The sequence below is a fragment of the Anolis sagrei genome, chromosome X (assembly GCF_037176765.1).
Source record: "Anolis sagrei isolate rAnoSag1 chromosome X, rAnoSag1.mat, whole genome shotgun sequence".
Taxonomy (NCBI): Eukaryota; Metazoa; Chordata; class Lepidosauria; order Squamata; family Dactyloidae; genus Anolis; species Anolis sagrei.
Window position 1 is genome coordinate 2574392 of NC_090034.1, and position 27708 is coordinate 2602099.

Below are 27708 nucleotides of genomic sequence, written 5' to 3' on the forward strand. Positions count from 1 at the left end.
TTGGTTGAATACACATAAAGCATAACTTTGTTTTTAATACCAAAAATAAAGAATTTTAGGCTTCCCGGCCAGGGCCGTCCCCGTGCCGCAGTGACATCGTACAATACGGACAACAAGAAGACTTTTTACATCTCACACAGCTTTAAACATGTGAAAGAGCCAAAGGGATTCATTCGTCAAGGGAGGAGAACAGCCATGGCGACCACAATATCCCTCGTTGTGGGCAATTGGTATATATCTCAGAAAGAAAGAACGAACCAACGAACGAATGAAAGAAGGAAAGAAAGAAAGAAGGAAGGATGCTTCCGGCTTGCATACAGGCGAAGGTTGCTTATGCACATCAATTGTCTTTCGTAATGTATTTTTAAAACAGTGACTTTCAAATTGCCCTCAGGTGACCTTTCCCACGTGGATTTGTTTGCCACGAATCTTTGGAGTTAACGGCCATAGAACTGCCTCACGTTGCTGCGGATTCTGGGTACATTCAAGACACACAAAGGTTAGCATCCTATTGTTTAGTCACTGCTAAAATAGACTTGTGCAACTAAGCATCTATTCAAGACAGGTAAATCTCACCAGTTGTACAGGTCGACTCTTCATCTTGTTGAGTTACCTTCAAATCATTTGCAAATTAAGGCAATAATTGCTCAAAGGGGAATTATCATAGGATATGGATCTACATGGCCACTTTGTCCACTTTCAGAATGCAGACTATTTTATTAATTATTATTTATAATTGAGGATGCGCCTTTTATTTTTGTAATGTGTTGTTTTATGTTAATTAATATTGTTATTGGGTTGTTGTAGGTTTTTCCGGGCTATATGGGTTCTAGAGGCATTCTCTCCTGACGTTTCGCCTGCATCTATGGCAAGCATCCTCGGAGGTAGTGAGGTCTGTTGGAACTAGAAAAAATGGGTTTATATATCTGTGGAATGACCAGGGTGGGACAAAGGACTCTTGTCTGCTGGAGCTAGGTGTGAAGGTTTCAACTGACCACCTTGATTAGCATATAATGGCCTGAGAGTGCCTAGAGCAAACTTTTGTTGAAAGGTGATTAGATGTCCTCAGAGGTAGTGAGGTCTGTTGGAACTAGGAAAAGCGGTTTATATATCTGTGGAATGACCAGGGTGGGACAAAGAACTCTTGTCTGCTGGAGCTCGGTGTGAATGTTTCAACTGACCACCTTGATTTGCATACAATGGCCTGACAGTGCCTAAAGCAAACTTTTGTTGAGAGGTGATTAAATGTCTTTGTTTGTTTCCCCTCTATTGTTTAGCTGTTGTAATTTTTGAGTTTTTTAATACTGGTAGCCAGATTTTGATAATCTGGATTATATGACAGAGTTGATCCACCCTACTTTAACATTCAACCCACAATTTGCTCTAAGGCAGGCATGGGCAAACTTCAGCCCTTCAGGTGATTTGCAGTTCAATTTCCACAATTTTTTAGTACATGGACGACATCCTTCTGTACATGAATGACACACTCATAGCCCAGGCATGGGCCAACTTGGGTCCAGGTGTTTTGGACTTCAGCTCCCACAATTCCTAACAGCCTCAGTCCTTTTCTTTTCCCTCTCAGCTGGAAAGGAAAGGAAAGGCTTCTAGGAGTGGTGGGAGTTGGAATCCAAAACACCTGGAGGACCAAAGTTTGCCCATGCCTGGTCAGGTTTAACACCAAGACTTAGATATTCAACAAACACAGACCATCAGACAATACTGCCCATAACGTTAAATGAAATGTGTGTCCCAAAATGCCTCTGACCCCCCAACATTTGCAAAAAGATCAGTAGTGGTAGAGATACTGTTGTCTTCCATTCCTGTTCTGTTTTTGATCATCCTTCCCACGTCTTGGGGGGCTTCCAGACAGTACCAAATTGTGGGGCAAAAAAACCCCCGGGAGCTGAGAACAGGTCCACACACAGTCCTGTTGATCCCAGGATTTCCACCTGTGTCTTCCAGACTTACTGCTTCGTTATGGGATTTCGAAGCCTGAAAGATGATGGCACAGATGCAAATATGCACATCGTTAGTTCTAATTTTGTTCCTGGGTGATACATATCGGTGCCTCATTTCTTTTATCCTGAATAGATGGCAAAAGTTGGCTAGAAACTTCCAGACAATCTGCTTCTTAGCAGCTCTGATGTGTTCTATTGTTTCTACTTCTTTTAGCTCACAGGGACATAGTCTTTGGGAGTAAGGAATTCCAGACAATCTGCCTCTTAGAAACATTTTGTCCTGGCAAGAGACACTTCATCCTCCACACATTTAATGAAGTTTGCGGCACACAAATAAAGTTTGTGGAGTAGGACCACTACTTTCAAAGTCAGGACTACACTCTTAAACAGGAACGGATACTTTCAAGCCAGGAACAGAACTTCGTCATTATTATCTGAGGCTGCATGGTCATCTATCCAGACAGGTTTGGTTGTGTACTTATGCCTGGGAACAATGAGGTGATGTTCCTGGGTTACACATGCCTGTTCTTTGTAGGTTTGTTTGATTAAAAAATGGTTCAAAACTCGTTTTGGATGTAGGGGGCACCGGTGGTTCGATTCTGGTTTAAAACTGGCTTCTCTGGCTTGAGGCAGAAGCGGAGAAAGAAAAGGGAGGAAATTCAGCCTTCCCTGGTTTAAAACCAATCAGAAACCAACATGTATGACCCAGGAACAAACCAACATAAAATATCCCATATTTTTGGAGTGTGGGGACATGGAGAGACTCGAATATCCGCATTTTTCGGCCAGAACTGAGATATTCCCGCAACGGAAAATCCCGTATTTTTGGAGTGTAGGGACATGCAGAGATTCGAATATCCACATTTTCCAGCCAGAATTGGAATATTCCTGTAATGGAAAATCCCGTATTTTCGGAGTGTAGGGACATGCAGAGATTCGAATATCCGCATTTTCCAGCCAGAACTGGGATATTCGTGCAATGGAAAATCCCGTATTTTTGGAGTGTGGGGACATGCAGAGATTCGAATATTCATCGCCATTTTCCAGTCAGAACCGGGATATTCGTGCAATGGAAAATCCCGTATTTTCGGAGTGTAGGGACATGCAGAGATTCGAATATCTGCATTTTTCAGCCAGAACTGGGATATCCGTGCAATGGAAAATCCCGTATTTTTGGAGTGTAGGGACATGCGGAGATTCGAATATCCGCATTTTTTGGCTAGAACCGGGATATTCGTGGAGTGGAAAATCCCATATTTTTGGAGTGTAGGGACATGCAGAGATTCGAATATCCGCATTTTCCGGCCAGAACTGGGATATTCGTGCAATGGAAAATCCCGTATTTTTGGAGTGTAGAGACATGCAGAGATTCGAATATCCGCATTTTCCGGCCAGAACTGGGATATTCGTGCAATGGAAAATCCCGTATTTTTGGAGTGTAGAGACATGCAGAGATTCGAATATCTGCAACGGAAAATCCCGTATTTTCGGGGTGTAGGGACATGCGGAGATTCGAATATCCGAATTTTTCAGCCAGAACTGGGATATTCGTGCAATGGAAAATCCCGTATTTTCAGAGTGTAGGGACATGCAGAGATTCGAATATCCGCATTTTCCGGGCAGAACTGGGATATTCGTGCAATGGAAAATCCCGTATTTTTGGAGTGTGGGGACATGCATAGACTCGAATATCCGCATTTTTTGGCTAGAACCGGGATATTCGTGGAATGGAAAATCCCGTATTTTCGGAGTGTAGGGATATGCGGAGATTCGAATATCCGCATTTTTCGGCCAGAACTGGGATATTCCCGCAATGGAAAATCCCGTATTTTTGGAGTGCAGGGACATGTAGAGATTCGAATATCCACATTTTTCGGCCAGAACCGGGATATTCGTGCAATGGAAAATCCCGTATTTTCAGAGTATAAGGACATGCAGAGATTTGAATATTCAACCGCATTTTTCGGCCAGAACTGGGATATCCGTGCAATGGAAAATCCCGTATTTTCGGAGTGTAGGGATATGCGGAGATTCGAATATCTGCATTTTCCGGCCAGAACTGGGATATTCCCGTAATGGAAAATCCCGTATTTTTGGAGTGCAGGGACATGTAGAGATTCGAATATCCACATTTTTCGGCCAGAACCGGGATATTCGTGCAATGGAAAATCCCGTATTTTCAGAGTATAAGGACATGCAGAGATTTGAATATTCAACCGCATTTTTCGGCCAGAACTGGGATATCCGTGCAATGGAAAATCCCGTATTTTCGGAGTGTAGGGACATGCAGAGATTCGAATATCCGCATTTTCCGGCTAGAACTGGGATATTCGTGCAATGGAACATCCCGTATTTTCGGAGTGTCAGGACATGCAGAGAGATTCGAATATCCGCATTTTCCGGCCAGAACCGGGATATTCGTGCAATGGAAAATCCCGTATTTTTGGAGTGTAGGGGCATGCAGAGATTCGAATATCTGCATTTTCCGGCCTGAACTGGGATATCCGTGCAATGGAAAATCCCGTATTTTTGGAGTGTAGGGACATGCGGAGATTCGAATATTCATCCGCATTTTCCAGCCAGAATTGGGATATTCCCGTAATGGAAAATCCCGTATTTTCGGAGTGTAGGGACATGCAGAGATTCGAATATCCGCATTTTCCGGCCAGAACTGGGATATTCCCGCAATGGAAAATCCCGTATTTTCAGAGTGTAAGGACATGCAGAGATTTGAATATTCAACCGCATTTTTCGGCCAGAACTGGGATATCCGTGCAATGGAAAATCCCGTATTTTTGGAGTGTGGGGACATGCAGAGATTCGAATATCCGCATTTTCCGGCCAGAACTGTGATATTCCTGCAATAGAAAATCCCGTATTTTTGGAGTGTGGGGACATGCGGAAATTCGAATATCCGCATTTTCCGGCCAGAACTAGGATATTCCTGTAATGGAAAATCCCGTATTTTCGGAGTGTAGGGACATGCGGAGATTCGAATATCCGCATTTTCCGGCCAGAACTGGGATATTCCCGCAATGGAAAATCCCGTATTTTTGGAGTGTGGGGACATGCGGAGATTCGAATATTCATCCGCATTTTCCAGCCAGAACTGTGATATTCGTGCAACGGAAAATCCCGTATTTTTGGAGTGTAGGGACATGCGGAGATTCGAATATTCATCCGCATTTTCCAGCCAGAACCGGGATATTCGTGCAATGGAAAATCCCATATTTTTGGAGTGTAGGAACATGCGGAGATTCGAATATCCACATTTTTCGGCCAGAACTGGGATATTCCTGCAATGGAAAATCCCATATTTTTGGAGTGTAGGGACATGCAGAGATTCGAATATCCGCATTTTCCAGCCAGAACTGGGATATTCCCGCAATGGAAAATCCCGTATTTTTGGAGTGTAAGGACATGCAGAGATTCGAATATCCGCATTTTCCGGCCAGAACTGGGATATTCCCGCAATGGAAAATCCAGTATTTTTGGAGTGTAGGGACATGCAGAGAGATTCGAATATCCGCATTTTCCGGAATATTCCCGCTACGAAAAATCTCATGTTTTTGGCACTTTGAAGCAATTCTTCCCTCGTTTTTAGCTACTGTTGCCTAGCCACCCTCCATTTTGATCCGGGGACTTCAGGGATTATGGTATTGTGCGGATGGGCCCCTGGTGACACTTTGAAAACCACTGTTTTAAACCAATCGGCGTGGCAACGTGGGCAGCGACATAAACCAAGAAACCTGTTAAAAATTATGCATAGGTATACCATTTTTATTTTAATACATCTCATTCGTGTCGCATCCCGCCAGGAGACATTGCCGTTACTGCTGTGTGTGCCGTGTTTCCTCCACCACCATCACCACCTCCTACTCCACTTTCTCCTCCTCTTCCTCGCTATTGCCTTCTTCTCTATGGGTTATTGGTAAATGTAGTCCAAAGGGATAATAAAAAGCTAGGCAAAGAGTAAAAAGAAAGCTTAATAATAATAATAATAATAATAACTTTATGGTGTGTAAAAAAACAAAACAAAACAAAACATCCACTTAAGGCGACCCAGAAGGATTTCGTTTCTCGTTTTTTTCCCCCCATATAGACTTTTTAAAAACACCACCAAAAGCCAGAAACCGCACTGTTTCGGTAGTGTCTGCCGTGGCATCGGATACATTCCTGCTCTTTGCTTTGTGTGTGTGTGTGAGTGTGTGTGCCTCGGCAGACTCCACTCCGCCAGCGTCCATCCATCTCCACCAAGAATGCAGGCACATCGCTTGACCACAACAAACCAAGAAAGGATAAAGCACCATGGACTGCTCTCTTCGAAGAGGAAATCCGCACTCCACCGAGTGTCCCTTTTCCCTTCTTTCGTTTCGTTCTCTTTTTTTCGTGTTGCCGGAGTCCTTTTCCGTTACGTGCCACCCGCCTCGTCTTCGGACGGGGAAACTCCGTCTTGTTTCGTCGTCGAGTGCTACAATACTTGCTTTGATGTGGTATTAAACAAATGTACATTGTCTCTTTTGTTCTCGCGAAGGGTGTCGTGTGTCTCTCTCTCTCTTTCTCTCTCTCTCTCTTTTTCTCCCTCCCTCGTTTGTTTATGTTAAGCCAGTTTGTCTTTTGGGTTCTCCCGGGGAGGAGAACCAACGAAGTATACAGTCAATGAAGCACCATACACAGTAGGTTCAGGAATGTAGCAAACCATGTACATCCATGTCCCAGAGAGAAAACGTCTTCGAGCTTATTTTCACCTTACGTCTGCAGACAGAAAGGAAAGAAAGGAAGGTTATGATGGACATAGGGCAATTCTGATTTTTCTCTTCCAGATACCCTCTATATAACCCAGTGGTTCCCAACCTGGGGTCCCCAGATGTTTTTGGCCTACAACTCCCAGAAATCCCAGGATTTCTGGGAGTTGAAGGCCACAAACATCTGGGGACCCCAGGTTGAGAACCACTGCTCTACATAACCCAGTGGTTCCCAGCCTGTGGTCCGTGGACCACCAGTAGTCCACAAGAACTAAAATATACCGTTGCAATGAGAGTGACTGGTCTTGCAAAACCCTATTATACTACCAAGGCTTATTGAATACAGTTTTCTGTGGGTGAGCAGATGGTGACTACTGGGTGACATATGTTCTGTATCAGAAACTAGAGCTGATGTGGTCAATCCAATGCAGTTTTCTCAATCAGCACCTCAAATAACCAAACCGAATCTAAAGCTGATCAAAAACTGATTCGAAACCTTTTTATGGTACTAATTTTGGAGAGTGGACCCTGGTCAAAGTGGTCTCTGGTCAAGTGGTCCCTGGTCAAAGTGGTCCCTGGTGAAAATGACCCCTGGTCAAAGTGATCCCTGGTTAAGTAGTTCCTAGTCAAGTGGCCCCTGGTCAAAGTGCTCCCTGTTAAAATGGTCCCTGGTCAAAGTGGTCCCTGTTCAAGTGATCCCTAGTCAAGTAGTGAAGAGGTCAGTGGTCAAAGTGGTCCCTGGTCAAGTAGTCCCTGGTCAAAATGGTCCCTGGTCAGAGTGGTCCCTGGTCAAGTGGTCCCTAGTCAAGTAGTCCATAGTGAAGTGGTTGGGGTCAAAGTAGTCCCTGGTCAAGTAGTCCCTTGTCAAGTGGACCATGGTCAAAATGACCCCTGGTCAAATAGTCCTTGGTCAGGTGTTCCCTAGTCAATGGGTTCCTGGTGAAAATGATCCCTGGTCAAAGTGATCCCTGGTCAAGTGGTTCCTAGTCAAGTGGTCCCTGGTCAAAGTGGTGCCTGTTACAATGGTCCCAGGTCAAAGTGGTCTCTGGTCAAGTGGTTCCTAGTCAAGTGGCCCCTGGTCAAAGTGCTCCCTGTTAAAATGGTCCCTGGTCAAAGTGGTCCCTGTTCAAGTGATCCCTAGTCAAGTAGTCCATAGTGAAGTGGTCAGTGGTCAAAGTGGTCCCTGGTCAAGTAGTCCCTGGTCAAAATGGTCCCTGGTCAGAGTGGTCCCTGGTCAAGTGGTCCCTAGTCAAGTAGTCCATAGTGAAGTGGTTGGGCTCAAAGTGGTCCCTGGTCAAGTAGTCCCTTGTCAAGTGGACCATGGTCAAAATGACCCCTGGTCAAATAGTCCTTGGTCAGGTGGTCCCTAGTCAAGTGGTTCCTGATGAAAATGACCCCTGGTCAAAGTGATCCCTGGTCAAGTGGTTCCTAGTCAAGTGGTGCCTGGTCAAAGTGGTGCCTGGTCAAAGTGGTGCCTGTTACAATGGTCCCAGGTCAAAGTGGTCTCTGGTCAAGTAGTTCCTGGTCAAAGCAGTCCCTAGTTAAGTGGGCCCTGATCAAATAGTTCCTGGTCAAAATGGTCCTTAGTCAAAGTGGGCCCTAGTCAAGTGGGCCCTGGTCAAATTGGTCCCTAGTCAAGTTGTCCCTGGTCAAGTGGTCCCTGGTGAAGTAGTGCCTAGTCAAGTGGTCCCTGGTCAAAGTGGTCCCTGGTCAAAGTGGTCCCTGGTCAAGTGGTTCCTTGTCAAAGCGGTCCCTAGTTAAGTGGGCCCTGGTCAAGTAGTCACTGGTCAAAATGGTCCCTGGTCAAAGTGGTCCCTGGACAAGTAGCCCCTGATCAAGTAGTTCCTGGCCAAGGAGTCCCTAGTCAAAGTGGTCCCTGATCAAGTGGTCCCTGGTCAAGGGGTTCCTGGTCAAAGTGGTCCCTGGTCAAAAAATGTTGGGCACCACTCATATAACCAAATTATTTCTAGGTTAAAACAATATGGAGAAGTTGATCGTAGAGCAGGCATAAGCAAAATTTGGCCTTCCCTCCAGGTATTTTGTACTTCAACTCCCACAATTCCTAACAGCCCATGCCTGTCATAGAGTGTTGGAAATAGCAACCTTCCTCAAGCCTCCACTAGTCATTTGTCTTGTCTATGATTCTGTTTGTTTACTATATTGTATATGTATGTCTTGGTATGTATAACTTTCCCTTTACTCTCTATGCATCTTGAGGTTGTGGAAGGGGCTGCAAACCTCATGATCAGATCTGGGACTGCTCAGAGCTCAGACTCCATTTTTAGAAGAAGACAGAGACGCTATGAGACATTGAATAGCTAAGAGCATACACATGTCTTGATGTTTGTAAGAAAAGTACCCTGTGCCATCTATACAGAGATTATCTCAAACATAACTGAAACTGGACTGATATGTACCTGTGCTATGATGAACACATGAAGTTGTGAGTAAACCAAATATGTTTTTTTTTTTTTTTACCAAAACCTTCTTCATTTTTGTCTCTTGAGTGCATGATATGGAACTAGTTGTTTTATGGGATAGTAGGTTTCTTAAAACAAAGCATGTGTTTCCTCTTAGCAGTCCAAAGTTTCATAGTGTCTCTGTCTTCTTCTAAAAATGGAGTCTGAGCTCTGAGCAGTCCCAGAACTGATCATGTGATCATGTGGCCCACAATCTCAAGAATCCTAGACTAAAGGGAAAGCTACATACCAAAACATACATATACAATAGAGTAAGTAAATAGAATCATATACAAGACGAATTACTAGTGGAAACTTGACGAAGGTTGCTATTTCCAAAACTCTATGAATATGTGTGTATAATTAGTTTGTATTGAATGTTTGCCATATTTACCACATGTTATGCTGCACCCTGAGTCCCCTTCCGGGATCAGAAGGGTGGAATATAAATGATTTAAATAATAATAATAATAATAATAATAATAATAATAATATATTGTTGAAGGCTTTCACGGCCGGAATCACTGGGTTGTTGTAGTTTTTTTCGGGCTATATGGCCATGTTCTAGAGGCATTCTCTCCTGACGTTTCGCCTGCATCTATAGCAAGCATCCTCAGAGGTAGTGAGGTCTGTTGGAAGTAGGAAAATGAGTTTATATATCTGTGGACTGACCAGGGTGGGACAACGAACTCTTGTCAGACAACACAGAGCAGCCACTGAAATCCACAAAAATGTGGACAATTTCAACAGAAAGGAGGAAACCATGAAAATGAACAAAATCTGGCTACCAGTATTTAAAAAACTCTAAAATTACAACAGCACAACAACAGAGAAGAAACAAACAAGGACATCTAATCACCTCTCAACAAAAGATTGCCCCAGTCACTTCCAGGCCCTCAAAAGCTAATCAAGGTGGTCAGTTGAAACATTCACACCTATCTCCAGCAGACAAGAGTCCTTTGTCCCACCCTGGTCATTCCACAGATATATAAACCCTTTTTCCTAGTTCCAACAGACCTCACTACCTCTGAGGATGCTTGCCATAGATGCAGGTGAAATGTCAGGAGAGAATGCCTCTAGAACAGGGGTCCTCAAACTTTTTAGACAGAGGGCCAGGTCACAGTCCCTCAAACTGTTGGAGGGCCGGATTATAATTGGAAAAAACATGAATCAATTCCTATGCACACTGCATATATCTTATTTGTAGTACAAAAACCACTTAAAAACAATACAATGATTAAAATGAAGAACAATTTCAACAAATATAAATTTATTAGTATTTCAATGGGAAGTGTGGGCCTGCTTTTGGCTGATGAGATAGGATTGCTGTTGTTGTTGTTGTGTGCTTTCAAGTCGTTACAGTTAGGTTGACCCTAAGTGAGGGCCGGGTAAATGACCTTGGAGGGCCACATTCGGCCCCCGGGCCTTAGTTTGGGGACCAATGCTCTAGAACATGGCCATATAGCCCGAAAAAACCTACAACCCATAATAATGATAATAATATATTATTATTATATTATAATATAATATAATAAATATTATATATATAATATTATATAATATATAAATAATATAATATATATATATAATATTTATTATACTATATTATAATATTATAATATATGATATAATATAATATAATATATATAATATAATAATTAATATAATATAATAATATAAAATAAAATATATAATATATTTATATAAATATATTATATAAATTTAATATATTTATATAAATATAAATATAATATAGCCCAAAAAAACCTACAACAACAAATTATATATATAATTTATTTATTATATTATAATATAATATTATAATATAATATAATATAATATAATATAATATATAATTAATATAATAACATAATTAATATAATAATATAATATAATATATTTATATAAATATATTATATAAATATAATATATTTATATAAATATAAATATAATATAGCCCGAAAAAACCTACAACAAATTATATATATAATATATATAATATATATAATATATTTATTATATTATAGTATAATATAATAATATAATATAATATAATATATATAATATATTTATATAAATATAATATAGCCCGAAAAAACCTACAACAACCCATAATAATAGATTACCATTACCATATAATCCAGATTATCAAATCAGACAATTCAAATTATCTGCTTTGGACTGGATGGTATGAGTCTAGACTGCCATATAATCCAGTTCAAAGCAGATAATCTGGATATGGCAATGTGGATCCATCTTGAGCAGAGCCTAGGAGCGACATACATTGAGATGTTACAGCCAACTACCAGCAAGCAGCACCGTTTGCATTTCGATTCATTCGACCATCATTGCAGAAGGCCTCGTTCCCCAGGAATCAATGATAATTAAGAGAAGAGTGGGGGACAGAAGGTGGAAATTGTGTAAATGCAAGATAGCCAAAAGCAAGGATTCTAATCAGTGATTAGGAAGGAGAGTGGGAGGAGTTGATTGTGTTTCCCATTCCTTGTGAGATTAGGGGTTGCTTCAGCGCACGGATCCTACCTGGTCACCACCAGCAGTATTTTTATGAGGGTTTTAACTTTTTTCGTTTCCGTTTTTTACTTTTCCCCCTTCCTGTTGGCATAAGGGCAAGGTAAATAAAAGCCTGGGTGAAGGCAATGCATGGCTTAGTTTAGTTAAAAGAAAAATACAGCATTTTCATTCTTACTTAATTATTATTTATTTATTATTTCGAATGCTTGCAGAAGTGAGGAAACCCCGGCAATCCAAATATTGTGTTGTTAAAGTCTTTCATGGCCAGAATAACTGTCTGAAGCTCTAGGTGCCCTTACTGCCTCTTACAGGGAAAACCAGCTTATTCCTAATCCATCTAAAACACAGACATAAGCTTTCCACCTTAAGAACAGACAAGCATCCCGAGCTCTGAGGATTATTACCTGGGAAGGAATCCCACTGGAGCATTGCAACACACCCAAATACCTGGGAGTCACTCTGGACCGTGCTCTGACCTACAAGAAGCACTGCCTAAATATCAAGCAAATATTGGGTGCTAGAAACAATATCATACGAAAGCTGACTGGCACAACCTGGGGATCACAACCAGGCACAGTGAAGGCATCTGCCCTTGCGCTATCCTACTCTACTGCTGAGTACGCATGCCCAGTGTGGAACACATCTCACCACACTAAAACAGTGAATGTGGCTCTTAATGAGACATGCCGCATTATCACGGGGTGTCTGTGCCCTACACCACTGGAGAAATTACACTCTCTAGCCAGTATCGCACCACCTGACATCCGCCAGGAAGGAGCAGCCAATAGTGAAAGGACCAAGGCAGAGACATCTCCAACTCATCCCTAGTTTGGGTATCAGCCAGCACGTCAATGACTTAAATCAAGAAATAGTTTTGTAAGATCTACAGAGACACTCGCTGCAACACCTCAGCAAGTGAGAGTCCAAAAGTGGCAGGCTCAAACCCAATGAGAGACTCCCCCCTGGGCACACAGAAAACTGAACAGACTGCGCTCTGGCACCACGAGATGCAGAGCCAACCTCAAGAAATGGGGCCACAAAGTGGAATAATCCACGACATGCGAGTGCAGAGAAGAGCCAACCGCTGACCACCTGCTGCAATGCAACTTCAGCCCTGCCACATGCACAATGGAGGACCTTCTTGCGGCAACACCAGAGGCACTCCAAGTGGCCAGATACTGGTCAAAGGACATTTAATCAACTACCAAGCTTGCAAACTTTGTGCTTTGTCTGTCTGTTTGTTTGTTTTTGTTAAAAATGTAATACAAATGTTTGGTTGCTGCTGACACATTAAACAAATAAATGGCCAGAATCACTGGAACAGCTCGGTAGTATGTTAGGAATGGTGGGAGTTGTAGTCCAAAACATCTGGAGGGCCAAAGTTTGCCCATGCCCGGTCTATACTTTTTTAAATGAGGCAATAATGTCATGCTGCAGCTAAAAAAGCCAATGGGATTTTGGCGTGCATCAATAGGAGTAAAGTGTCTAGATCCAAGGATTCCTGCTCCCCATGCTCTCTTCTGCCTTGGTTAGACCACACCTGGAATATTGTGTCCAATTCTGGGCACCACAATTCAAGAGAGATGTTGACAAGCTGGAATGTGTCCAGAGGAGGGCGACTCAAATGATCAAGGGTCTGGAGAACAAGCCCTATGAGGAGCGGCTTAAGGAGCTGGGCATGTTTAGCCTGAAGAAGAGAAGGCTGAGAGGAGACATGATGAGGGCCATGTATAAATATGTGAGAGGAAGCCACAGGGAGGAGGGAGCAAGCTTGTTTTCTGCTTCCCTGGAGACAAGGACGAAAGGGAACAATGGCTTCGAACTACAAGAAAGGAGATTCCATCTGAACGTGAGGAAGAACTTCCTGACTGTGAGAGCTGTTCAGCAGTGGAACTCTCTGCCCCGGAGTGTGGTGGAGGCTCCTTCTTTGGAGGCTGTGAAACAGAGGCTGGATGGCCATCTGTCGGGGGTGCTTTGAATGCAATATTCCTGCTTCTTGGCAGAATGGGGTTGGACTGGAAGACCCAGGAGGTCTCTTCCAACTCTAGGATTCTAGGATTCTATATAAGCCATATAAAAACAGTAGAGATGATAAAAACAATAAAAACACAAGTCCGCAGCGTCTCATTACTAAAATCATTTTCCAGTCGCATCGTCCAATCGTTCCCTGGATCTAATTTGCAAATGCCTGCTCAAAAAGCCAGATTTTAACCCCTTTTTGAAATGTTAGGAGGGGGCTGATTTGATATCCCTGGGGAGGGCGTTCCATACCCGAGGGGCCACCACTGAGAAGGCCCTGTCTCTCGTTCCCACCAATCACATCTGCAAAGGAGGCAGGACCAAGAGCAGGGCCTCCCCAGATGATCTTAAGCTCCTAGCTGGTTCATAGGGAGAGATACGTTTGGACAGGTAAGCTGGGCCAGAACCATTTAGGGCTTTATAGGCTAAAGCCAGCACTTTGAATTGTGCCCGGTAGCAAACTGGCAGCCAATGGAGTTGGCACAACAGATGAGTTGTATGTTCCCTGAATAACCTGTTAGTAACCTGATTGCCACCCGCTGGACCAATTGAAGCTCCCAAACAGTTTTCAAAGGCAGCCCCACGTAGAGAGCATTGCAGTAGTCTATACGAGATGTAACCAGAGCATGGACAAGGAATGGGTATAGGTGTATGTAAAGGATCTATGTACCACCCGCTGGACCAATTGAAGCTTCCGAACAGTCTTCAAAGGCAGCCCCATGTAGAGAGAGTTGCAGTAGTCTATATGGGATGTAACCAGAGCATGGACAAGGAATGGGTATAGAAGGTGTATGTAAAGGATCTATGTACCACCCGCTGGACCAATTGAAGCTTCCGAACAGTCTTCAAAGGCAGCCCCACGTAGAGAGTGTTGCAGTAGTCTATACAGGATGTAACCAGAGCATGGACAAGGAATGGGTATAGAAGGTGTATGTAAAGAATCTATGTACCATCCGCTGGACCAATTGAAGCTTCCGAACAGTCTTCAAAGGCAGCCCCATATAGAGAGCGTTGCAGTAGTCTATACGGGATGTAACCAGAGCATGGACAAGGAATGTGTATAGAAGGTGTATGTAAAGGATGTATGTACCACCCGCTGGACCAATTGAAGCTTCCGAACAGTCTTCAAAGGCAGCCCCACGTAGAGAGTGTTGCAGTAGTCTATACGGGATGTAACCAGAGCATGGACTACCGTGGCCAAGGAATGCGTATAGAAAGTATATGTAAGGAATGTATGTTGTTGTTTATTCATTCAGTTGCTATTTGCTCCAAAGTGTGGTGGACCCTCCTTCTATGGAGGTTTTGAAACAGAGGCTGGATGGCCATCTGTTGGGGGGGTTTTTAATGTGATATTCCTGCTTCTTGGCAGAATGGGGTTGGACTGGATGATGGCCCACCAGGTCTCTTCCAACTCTAGGACTGTATATAAAGGGGGTGGGGTTATCTGGAATTAAATAAAATTTCATCATCATCATCACCATCATATCTGATGGGCCACCACTGAGAAGGCCCTGTAATGGGGTTGGACTGGATGGTCCATGAGTTCTCTTCCAACTCTAGGATTGTATATAAAGGAGGGAGGGGGGATATTTGGAATTAAATAAATTTTCACTAGAACATTTCTCCATCATCATAATTACCATCATATCCGACGGGCCACCACTGAGAAGGCCCCGTCTCTCGTTCCCAACACTGAGAAAAACCGAAGCCACCCCGTTTTCGCCCGCACTAAATGAACCTCCTCCTTCCACGCACCCCACTTACCAGTTTCTTCTTCTCGAAAATCTGAATTAGAATTTGACGACGTACAGGTGCACTCCATATGCTCTTCTAGCTTTACCAGGACTTCTTTTAATTTTGGCTTTTTTCTAACATATTCCACTTTTGCCACCTGTGGTTTGGGGAGAAAAAAGAAAGGCCCGTTAAGTATGATTAAGTAAACAGATAAAGGTTGTTGTTAGTTTTTTTGTACAATCTCTTTAGTTTACAGTCCTGGCAAAATGGTGCGACCTGAAAGAATCCCAGACCTTGTGTGACTGTGGAGCAGAACAGACAACTCCACATCTGTATGCATGTCCATTGTGCCCTGCCTCATGTACAGAGGAGGAATGGTTGGAGGCTACAGACAATGCCGTTGCTGTTGCCCGTTTTTTGGTCGAAAGCTATTTGGCTGCCTGCACACCTTCAATTTTTTATCACTTTTATACTAATTGATGCAATGCTTTTGATACGGAATAAATAAGTCCACTTGTCTTCAGAAAGGGTTGCTTTCCCAGCTATTTAAAGCTAGGATGGTTCAAAGAAGAATGAAGAGACAGAGAGTTTCATCTATGCTGACGATAGTGCCATCACCACTCAAGCAGGGAGCTCTGAAATGATTTAACAGAAGCTTTCTGAAGCTTGAGGTGTTCTTACTCCCTATTACAGCCTGTACCATCAATGCTAACATTTTCCCAAATGACCAGCCACTGCCAGAAGGGACAGAGAGTTTCATCTATGCTGATGATCGTGCCATCACCACCCATGCTCTATGCTCTATGCTCTTAATTTGGGTTGCTCTTAAGTCAAGGTTCCATTGCAGTATGGTTTCTGAAGGGGAAAGGAAGGACTAAAGAATCATAGAATCATAGAATCAAAGAGTTGGAAGAGACCTCCTGGACCATCATCCAGTCCAACCCCATTCTTCCAAGAAGCAGGAATATTGCATTCTAATCACCCCTGACAGATGGCCATCCAGCCTCTGCTTAGAAGCCTCCAAAGAAGGAGCCTCCACCACACTCCAGGGCAGAGAGTTCCACTGCTGAACGGCTCTCACAGTCAGGAAGTTCTTCCTCATGTTCAGATGGAATCTCCTCTCTTGTAGTTTGAAGCCATTGTTCCGCGCCTTGTCTGCAAGGAAGCAGAAAACAAGCTTGCTCCCTCCTCCTCCCTGTGGCTTCCTCTCACATATTTATACATGGCTCTCATATCTCCTCTCAGCCTTCTCTTCTTTAGGCTAAACATGCCCAGCTCCTTAAGCCGCTCCTCATAGGGCTTGTTCTCCAGACCCTTGATCATTTTAGTCGCCCTCCAATGTTCAATGCAATTTCCAGCATACTCAAAGGAGAAAGTTGTGCTACACGCCACAGAGGAAAGCAAGAGCTAAGCAAAGTATCAACAACACAAACAACAACGAAGCAACAGCCAAGAATCTCTTATCGCCCTGGAGAAGCTGAATGGGTTCTCTGACCAGAACTGTTTGGAAGCAAGATATTGTATTGTCGAAGGCTTTCATGGCCGGAATCACTGGGTTGTTGTAGTTTTTTTCTGTGCTATATGGCCATGTTCTAGAGGCATTCTCTCCTGACGTTTCGCCTGCATCTATAGCAAGCATCCTCAGAGGTAGTGAGGTCTGTTGGAAGTAGGAAAAAGGGTTTATGTATCTGTGGAAAGACCAGGGTGGGACAAAGGACTCTTGTTTGCTGGAGCTAGGTGTGGATGTTTCAACTGACCTCCTTGATTAGCATTTGATTGCCTGGCAGTGCCTGGAGCAATCTTTTGTTGAGAGGTGATTACAGTCCTTGTTTGTTTCCTCTCTGTTGTTGTGCTGTTTTAATTTTAGAGTTTTTTAATACTGGTAGCCAGACTTTGTTCATTTTCATGGTTTCCTCCTTTCTGTTGAAATTGTCCACATACTTGTGGATTTCAATGGCTTCTCTGTGTAGCCTGACATGGTGGTTGTTCAAGCAGTCCAGCATTTCTGTGTTCTCAAATAAAATGCTGTGTCCAGGTTGGTTCATCAGGTGCTCTTTTATGGCAGCAGAGAGGAAACAAACAAGGACATCTAATCACCTCTCAGCAAAAGATTGCTCCAGGCACTGCCAGGCAATGATTTAAAGGCACAAAATAACAACAACACTGTATTGTCGAAGGCTTTCATGGCCGGAATCACTGGGCCATTTGGACAATTTCAACAGAAAGGAGGAAACCATGAAAATGAACAAAATCTGGCTACCAGTATTTTAAAAAACTCTAAAATTACAACAGCAAAACAAGAGAGAGGAAACAATCAGGGACAGCCAATCACCTCTCAACAAAAGATTGCTCCAGGCACTGCCAGGCCATCAAATGCTCATCAAGGTGGTCAGTTGAAACATTCACACTTAGCTCCAACAGACAAGAGTCCTTTGTCCCACCCCGGTCATTCCACAGCTATATAAACCCTTTTTCCTACTTCCAACAGACCTCACAACTTCTGAGGATGCTTGCCAGAGATGCAGGCGAAACATCAGGAGAGACTGCCTCTAGAACATGGCTACATAGGCCGAAAAAACCTACAACAACCCAAGATATTGTATTTCCATTGCCTTCAGGGTGGAAAATTGTGTATGTCAACTAGTTATTCTGAGAAACCTATTCTGTCTTAACCGTGCAGAAGACCACATGCTTTCAAAAAAAACAAAAAAACAACAACATTAGACCCCCCCCCCCCCACAGAATAGATGCATCCCTAACATGACTGTAAAATAAGAGTAATTTTGCTTAACCGTAGTTAGATCCCATCCTACCTTTTAATATATGGATGACATGTCAAAGCTAGTCATTCCATTATCCCAAACATGCTATCACCTGAGCAGGTGGGTGGGGTTGCACATGTGTTTGGGGGCTTGGAGAGTCACCCTTTTTCTCCTTCCCTTCCTCTCCTTCAGAAAATACTTCTAAAAGGTTAATAATAAAATAAAAATTATAATAATAGTGGTCCCAGGCCCAGGGAAGGAACAGCAATGACCCGGAGCTATCTTCCCTGGACTACCTTAAAAATCCCCCCTCTTGCCTGCAATCTCCTTTCTGCTTAGAATTTTGCTTCCTTAAAACTGTTTCTACTTTCTACACTACAGGAGAGGTAGTCTTCTCTTTTTTGAGTGGAAAGTAAAAACAGCTTTAAGGAAGCAACACCCCAAGCAGAAAGGAGATTGCAGGCAAGAGGGGGGATTTTTAAGGTAGTCCAGGAAGGATAGCTCCACTAAGCTCCAGGTCATTGCTCTCACTTTCCTGGGCCTCCTTAAAATGCCTTGGAAAACTGGGAGAGAAAGCGTGCCTGCCTGCCTCTCCTCTAGAGTAGAAACGGCTTTAAGAAGCATTAAACCTGGTCTCCTTCTCTACAAACAGAAGGAAAAGAATCCAGAGAGTTGTAAGCCTGATGCTTTTTTTGAATCCAGGTCTTTATGAAGGATATGGAAAGGGAGCCTGTTGGAAGTCACCCCCATAATGGGCTGGACAGGGTGCTTTCTCAACCCCGTTGCTGACACCCAGGCAAGGGCTGACACCCTTGAAGGGAAGAAAGGAAGAAAGGAAAGGATCCCAGGAATGGAAGGGGAGCCTCATAAGTTCCCCATTTCTGCCATTCCGCTTTTTCGGAATAATGAAAACACCCATTCAGCAGCATGTCCATTTTCGGGAAGCATGTGAAAACAGATATGGGGGGCTTCCAATATCAGACAAGCAGAAAAACATAGCAATTCACCCAAAATGCACATGCCTACTGGTCATCATACCAAGGCAATGGAAAGCTGCCTACAAAGACAACCTGAAATTCAACCAAACTTTGCAGTCACATTGGGTGGTGGCAAGTGACCGATCTCCCTGCAAGCAAAGTTCATGGTCGTGGCTGGACAACACATATTTGCAACATTTTCCATTTCCCACGAAGAAAGGTTTACATCAGGCTGTGGTCCCCAAGGATGGGTTGCTCCAAAGGTCAACCATGGGTTGAAGCAAGACATTTCTGAGCTTCCTCTGGCATGAGCTAGAAGGCTTTCCGAGGGCAGAGCTTGGAGGGAAACGCAAGGCGAATCTGAGTCACCCAACATCAAAGGATGACTAATCCATCCCTTTGACAGCAACACAACACTGATTAAATCCACTACAATCACAAGATGGAACCACCAGCATAAAGGAAGAACTTTGATATCAGTGTCAGATGATGGAATAGCATTGCAGAAAATTACAGATGAACCAGAGTGCCTTCAAGACATTTCCAGTCTTCGGTGATCCTAAGGCCAACCTGTCATGGTTTTGAGGTGGGATTTCTTCAAAAGAGGAACACCATTGCCTTCTTCGGACTCTGGGAAAACATAGAATCATAGAATCATAGAATCGAAGAGTTGGAAGAGACCTCCTGGGCCATCCAGTCCAACCCCATTCTGCCAAGAAGCAAGAATATTGCATTCAAATCACCCCTGACAGATGGCCATCCAGCCTCTGTTTCAAAGCTTCAAAAGAAGGAGCCTCCACCATGCTCTGCGGCAGAGAGTTCCACTGCTGAATGGCTCTCACAGTCAGGAAATTCTTCCTCATGTTCAGATGGAATCTCCTCTCTTGTAGTTTGAAGCCATTGTTCCGCATCCTAGTCTCCAGGGAAGCAGAAAACAAGCTTGCTCCCTCCTCCTCCCTGTGGCTTCCTCTCACATATTTATTTATACATGGCTATCATATCTCCTCTCAGCCTTCTCTTCTTCAGGCTAAACATGGCCAGCTCCTTAAGCCGCTCCTCGTAGGGCTTGTTCTCCAGACCCTTGATCATTTTAGTCGCCCTCCTCTGGACACATTCCAGCTTGTCAATATCTCTCTTGAATGGTGGTGCCCAGAATTGGACACAATATTCCAGATGTGGTCTAACCAAAGCAGAATGGAGCACGGGGAGCATGACTTCCCTAGATCTAGACACTATGCTCCTATTGATGCAGGCCAAAATCCCATTGGCTTTTTTTGCCGCCACATCACATTCCTGGCTCATGTTTAACTTGTTGTCCACGAGGACTCCAAGATCTTTTTCACACGTACTGCTCTCGAGCCAGGCGTCCCCCATTCTGTATCTTTGCATTTCATTTTTTCTGCCAAAGTGGAGTATCTTGCATTTGTCACTGTTGAACTTCATTTTGTTAGTTTTGGCCAATCATCTCTCTAATCTGTCAAGATCATTTTGAATCCTACTCCTGTCCTCTGGAGTCTTGGCTCTCCCTCCCAATTTGGTGTCGTCTGCAAACTTGATGATCCTGCCTTCTAGCCCTTCATCTAAGTCATGAATGAAGACGTTGAACAGGACCGGGCCCAGGACGGAACCCTGCTTGTGGCACTCCGCTCGTCACTTCTTTCCAAGATGAAGAGGAAGCATTAGTGAGCACTCCCTGTGTTCGTCCACTTAACCAATTCCAGATCCACCTCACCGTAGTTTTGCCTAGCCCACGTTGGACTCGTTTCCTTGCCAGAAGGTCATGGGGGACCTTGTCAAAGAAGGCCTTCCTGAAATCCAGGTACGCTCTATCCACGGCATCATTCCCCGCATCTACCCAGCTTGTAGCTCTATCGAAGAAAGAGATCAGGTGAGTCTGGCATGACTTGCCCCTGGTCACTGAGAGAAATCCGTGAGCAGAGGTTCAAACCCTGGTTTCCAGAGGCTTTCGCTAATGCTTCAACCTTTGCATCAAGCTAGAAGATGGACGTGTTTTGAGATTCTATAAAAACAACACAGAATCAATACGTAAGTGCCATCAACCCCAGAAAAATGGTCAAAACCAATTCACAAGGAACACAAACTAGTCTTGCTCATCTGCCAAACTGGTGCTCAAGAAATTTGGTGTTTCTAAGCCGTGGCATCCCCTTCAATTGCTCCAACTCAACAATCTCATGTTTCCAGCTGCATTAACAATGTCATCGTTTCTCTCTGTTCCTCTTACTTTCACCATTTCTCCTTCACTTTCAAGTACTGCAAACTGATTGCAAAATGCAAAAGTACTTTCCCCCATTAAGTCAGTGGGGCAGAGAGGGCAGGAGGGCAGGGCTTTTCATCTTCCCTGCATTGGCAAATTTGCTTTTCCATGAATGTATGTGTGTATATATGTGTGTGTGTGTATGTCTATATATCTATATAAATAAAAATCTAATGTTCGTTTGCGGGGTTAACAGAACTCAAAAACCACTGGACGAATTGACACCAAATTTGGACACAAGACACCTAACAACCCAATGTATGTCCTTCACTCAAAAAAAAACTGATTTTGTCATTTGGGAGTTGTAGTTACTGGGATTTATAGTTCACCTACAATCAAAGAGTATTCTGAATCCCACCAACAATGGAATTGAACCAAACTTGGCACACAGGCCTCCCATGACCAACAGCAAATATTGGAAGGGTTTGGTGGGCAGTGTCCTTTGGTTTTGGAGTTGTAGTTCACCTACATCCAGAGATCATTGTGCACTCAAACAATGATGGATCTGGACCAAACTCTACACGAATACTCAATATGCCCAAATGTGAACACTGGTGGAGTTTGGGGAAAATAGAATCTTGACATTTGGGAGTTGTAGTTGTTGGGATTTATAATTCACCTACAATCTCAAAGCATTCTGAACCCCACCAATATATATATTCATACACACACACACACACACATATATATATGGACGACAAAGGCTGTTGCTAGGTAAAGTGGCTGTCTGTGGTACCACTGGATTGGCTGTTGCTAGGTGAGGGATTGCCTGTTGCTAGGTGAAGTGGCTGTCTGTGGTACCACTGGATTGCCTGTTGCTAGGTGAGGGATTGCCTGTTGCTAGGTGAAGTGGCTGCCTGTGGTACCACTGGATTGGCTGTTACTAGGTGAAGTGGCTGTCTGTGGTACCACTGGATTGGCTGTTGCTAGGTGAGGGATTGCCTGTTGCTAGGTGAAGTGGCTGTCTGTGGTACCACTGGATTGCCTGTTGCTAGGTGAGGGATTGCCTGTGGCTAGGTGAAGTGGCTGTCTGTGGTACCACTGGATTGGCTGTTACTAGGTGAAGTGGCTGTCTGTGGTACCACTGGATTGCCTGTTGCTAGGTGAGGGATTGCCTGTTGCTAGGTGAAGTGGCTGCCTGTGGTACCACTGGATTGGCTGTTACTAGGTGAAGTGGCTGTCTGTGGTACCACTGGATTGCCTGTTGCTAGGCGAAGTGGCTGTCTGTGGTACCACTGGATTGCCTGTTGCTAGGTGAAGTGGCTGTCTGTGGTACCACTGGATTGCCTGTTGCTAGGTGAGGGATTGCCTGTTGCTAGGTGATGTGGATGTCTGTGGTACCACTGGATTGACTGTTGCTAGGTGAGGGATTGCCTGTTGCTAGGTGAAGTGGCTGTCTGTGGTACCACTGGATTGGCTGTTGCTAGGTGAGGGATTGCCTGTTGCTAGGTGAAGTGGCTGTCTGTGGTTCCACTGGATTGCCTGTTGCTAAGTGAGGGATTGCCTGTTGCTAGGTGAAGTGGCTGTCTGTGGTACCACTGGATTGGCTGTTGCTAGGTGAGGGATTGCCTGTTGCTAGGTGAAGTGGCTGTCTGTGGTTCCACTGGATTGCCTGTTGCTAAGTGAGGGATTGCCTGTTGCTAGGTGAAGTGGCTGTCTGTGGTACCACTGGATTGCCTGTTGCTAGGTGAGGGATTTCCTGTTGCTAGGTGAAGTGGCTGTCTGTGATACCACTGGATTGCCTGTTGATAGCTGAGGGATTGCCTGTTGCTAGGTGAAGTGGCTGTCTGTGGTACCACTGGATTGCCTGTTGATAGCTGAGGGATTGCCTGTTGCTAGGTGAAGTGGCTGTCTGTAGTACCACTGGATTGGCTGTTACTAGGTGAGGGATTGCCTGTTGCTAGGTGAAGTGGATGTCTGTGGTACCACTGGATTGCCTGTTGCTAGGTGAGGGATTGCCTGTTGCTAGGTGAAGTGGCTGTCTGTGGTACCACTGGATTGCCTGTTGCTAGGTGAGGGATTGCCTGTTGCTAGGTGAAGTGGCTGTCTGTGGTACCACTGGATTGCCTGTTGCTAGGTGAGGGATTGCCTGTTGCTAGGTGAAGTGGCTGTCTGTGGTACCACTGGATTGGCTGTTGCTAGGTGAGTGATTGCCTGTTGCTAGGTGAAGTGGCTGTCTGTGGTACCAATGGATTGGCTGTTGCTAGGTGAGGGATTGCCTGTTGCTAGGTAAAGTGGCTGTCTGTGGTACCACTGGATTGCCTGTTGATAGCTGAGGGATTGCCTGTTGCTAGGTGAAGTGGCTGTCTGTAGTACCACTGGATTGGCTGTTACTAGGTGAGGGATTGCCTGTTGCTAGGTGAAGTGGCTGTCTGTGGTACCACTGGATTGCCTGTTGATAGGTGAGGGATTGCCTGTTGCTAGGTGAAGTGGCTGTCTGTGGTACCACTGGATTGGCTGTTGCTAGGTGAGGGATTGCCTGTTGCTAGGTGAAGTGGATGTCTGTGGTACCACTGGATTGGCTGTTACTAGGTGAGGGATTGCCTGTTGCTAGGTGAAGTGGATGTCTGTGGTACCACTGGATTGCCTGTTGATAGGTGAGGGATTGCCTGTTGCTAGGTGAAGTGGCTGTCTGTGGTACCACTGGATTGGCTGTTGCTAGGTGAGGGATTGCCTTTGGCTAGGTGAAGTGGCTGTCTGTGGTACCACTGGATTGCCTGTTGCTAGGTGATACCACTGGATTGGCTGTTGCTGGGTGAGGGATTGCTTGTAGCTAGGTGAAGTGACCCTCTTTGATGCCACTGGATTAGCTGTTGCTGAGTGCACTGGCCCTCTCTAGCACCACTGGATTGGCTGTTGCTAGGTGAGAAGTTGCCTATTGTCGGGTGAAGTGGTCCTCTGTGATGCCACTGGAATGGCTGTTGATGGGTGAGGGATTGCCTGTTACTAGGTGAAATGGCTCTCTGTGATGCCACTGGATTGCCTGTTGCAAGGTGAAAGATTGCCTGTTGCAAGGTGAAGTGGCCCTCTGTGATGTCACTGAGAAAGAAAGGTGACATGCATACGAAACGAAGAGAGCTAGGAAGGGAAGAGCCACAAAGGGATCGTGCACCACCATTGCCAGAGTGATGCCATGGACACATGGTGAGTTAGGCCTTCTCAGAGCTGGAGAAGGGGGAAAGTAGGTGGTCAGTGTTCCCAAGGGCAATCCTGTGTATATATGCTAGTCCTCATGTTGACCACTCTGATGCTGCTTTGCCCCATGTGTCCCGCTTTTCACCTGTGAAATACGGGAGAGTATGCCATCCACTGCTCACCCCCTTCTTACTTATTTTCAGAACGTCTTCACAGGTGGGACTCGTAGACAAAAGCCAGAATTGTGTCTAAAGCTACCCAAAACAATCCAAAGCCTAAGTGTTCCTTCTTGACCTTCAAATAGCATCCCTTTGCATTTCCCCCAGGGTTGCTACAGTCTTAGCAGCACCCTAATAGTCAAACATTAACAGAGGCTGGAAGCCAGCCTGCAAGCCTTTTGGTCTAGAGACCGCCCTTTTTCCTGGGGATGAGATCTCCATTTTGGAAAAGCTCTCCTGCTTTGTTTAGTATAGAAAAAAGCCTCAGATGTGCTGGTGGCCAAGCTAGGCAGCTCGGAGAAGCCATTGTGAGTACGGCTGAGGTTGAGGTTAAGGTTGAGGTTACCCTCTCGCCTTTGAAACTGATGCTGAGCTCAGATAGAGAAAGACCTGCTCTTTCTAAAGGACAGTAGCTCAGAGCTGGGGCAGGGAATATCTCCGGATTTCCTTGCCATTGAGAGAGGTTCCATTACTTCATCTCCATCTAGGGGAAGACCTGTTCTTTCTGAAAGATAACAGCTCAGGGTTAGGGTAAAAGATCTCAGGATTTTTCTACCGTTGAATCCTAGAATCCTAGAATCCTAAAGTTGGAAGAGACCTCCTGGGCCATCCAGTCCAACCCCATTCTGCCAAGAAGCAGGAATGTTGCATTCAAAGCACCCCTGACAGATGGCCATCCAGCCTCTGTTTCAAAGCTTCCAAAGAAGGAGCCTCCACCACACTCCGGGGCAGAGAGTTCCACTGATGAACGGCTCTCACAGTCAGGAAGTTCTTCCTCGTGTTCAGGGGAAAAGTTAACTCGGTAACTGAAGGAAAAAGGAAAGAAAGAACATCTATATGGTTTCCCAAATTGACTGTTTGTGTTTGTAATTTCATCAAGCTGTGCCAAGTCTGTCAAGGACTTTGAAAAATAAATGTTCTGTTGATGTTCAAATCTGGACTGGCCTCAGCTGCTGAGAATCTTGAGCTTCTAAGAAAGGCACCTGCAGTTCACCCCGATAAAGAGAGAAGCACATCTTAGTTTTAACTTTATAGTGTCTGGGTGTGGCGGCACACTAAGTAAGTGTATAAAATTGATTTGGGGGCATGGGGGGGCACTTCCTGTGCCAACTTTGCAACAACAACAAGAAACCACCAAGAGAAACAAAAACGTCAGCATCTCCCGTATGATGGAATGTCTTTTAAAAGAACTTTTCTTTGAGATGGATTAAGAGCGGTGTGATGGAATGACGGGCGAAGGGAGTGAGCCATTCCGAAAGGGCCACAAGGGTCAGGCCCGGCATTCCCTCGAGGTGGAAATAGACAACACAAAGTCAGTGGGACACAAAAGCAACAGCTGAGAGCGCAAGGGGGTTGTGTAAAGTGGCTCAAGGAGCGAGAGCGGGATTACCTGGCGTTGCATCGGAGGAGAAAGGAATGAGCGGATGGGGGCTTTTGGGAAGACAAGAGCGGATTTACAACATCCATTCATCCTCCTGAAAAGGCGGAACAGAAGGCCGCATCTTAACGCCAGGACAAGGGAGAATGGCCGGAGTGGACGGCAAAGATACGCAGGGATCAAGTTCCCAAAAGGCAATTTGCTAAATGGAAGGCACTCGTTTATTTAGCTGGTAATAACAAACTGCCAAGAGCTGTTAATTTGTTTTTTCCCCCCAACTTGATGCCTTCCTTAGGAAGCAACATCTATCATTCCAATCTGGCTCAGGAGAGCCAATGGCGGCCTGAGCCCTGTTTTGGCCGCTCAGCCAATGAGTGGGAAGGGAGGCGGACAACAGGGAAACCAATGAAGAAATGCCTAGTTGTCAGGATTAGGGTGACCAGTGTTTGCCAAACGACCCAATGGTAGCTTAAGCCCTCAAGTCAGATCAGAGTTATTGTTTTAGTCCTTTGAATCACCATTTTTCACCTAGCCCCAAAGGGCCAGATCCTTTGTCTTATAGTCCTGGGATATGGCGTTCATATCCAAAACATGGCAAGCACATCCAATATTCCTCCATGGATTCCATGCTTCACATTGGATTTACCAAACATCTACTTCATCTACTTAATTATACCCTTGGGCTGTCAATTTTCGTTTTTACGGGTGCATTGTTACTACGTTCAGGCATTGAGTGATGGCCTTTTATGTATTGTCGAATGCTTTCAGGCCGGAATCACTCCTTAATACAGTTCCTCATGTTGTGGTGACCCCCAACCATAACATTACTTTCGTTGAGTTGTTGTAGGTTTTTTTCGGGCTATATGGCCATGCTCAAGAGGCATTTTCTCCTGACATTTCGCCTGCATCTATGGCAAGCATCCTCAGAGGTTGTGAGGTCTGTTGGAACTAGTAAATAGGGTTTATATATCTGTGGAATGGGCTCTCCAGGCCAATGGAGACTCCACCTCAAACATCAGAAGAGCTGCAAGACAACCGAGAAGAAGCCACGAGAGTCAAGACCAAGATCCACCCAGAGGGAAAGTGTTCTTGCCAGACGTCAAGGGAACCACTGAGCGCAGAGGGAAGCTGAGGAGGAAATACAGCATACAAACTATCTCCAGACCCACCAAGAAAATCCAACAAAAGTTACGTTCAGCAAAGGACAAGAGGGATCCTCTCACCTCTGCAGGAGTCTACCATTGTGTACCATGCAGCTGTGGACAAGAAGTCTCCAGAGGGACCACCAAACATAGCATTGCCCAGACACGCATCAAGGAACATGAAAGGCATGGCAGACTAAGTCAACCAGAGAAGTCAGTCATAGCAGAGCACCTGATGAACCAGCCTGGACACAGCAGATTATCGGAGAACACAGAAATGCTGGACCACTCTCACAACCACCAGGTCAGGCTACACAGAGAAGCCATTGAAATCCACAAGAAGCACGTGGACAATTTCAACAGAAAGGAGGAAA

At 44.7% G+C, this 27708-nt stretch overlaps 1 protein-coding gene across 1 annotated transcript in view; it reads right to left on the minus strand.

Moving 5' to 3' along the window:
- Nucleotides 1-5717: 5717 nt before the first annotated feature.
- Nucleotides 5718-27708, minus strand: part of LOC132780030 (platelet-derived growth factor subunit A) — a 114953-nt gene continuing 92962 nt past the window's right edge. Inside the window, exons 5-6 of the mRNA XM_067473207.1 lie at nucleotides 15478-15604; nucleotides 5718-6713 (exon numbers count right to left, since the gene is read on the minus strand). Coding sequence (XP_067329308.1) covers nucleotides 6703-6713; nucleotides 15478-15604 — 138 coding nt within the window. The 3' untranslated portion in view covers nucleotides 5718-6702. The remainder of the gene's footprint in view (nucleotides 6714-15477; nucleotides 15605-27708) is intronic.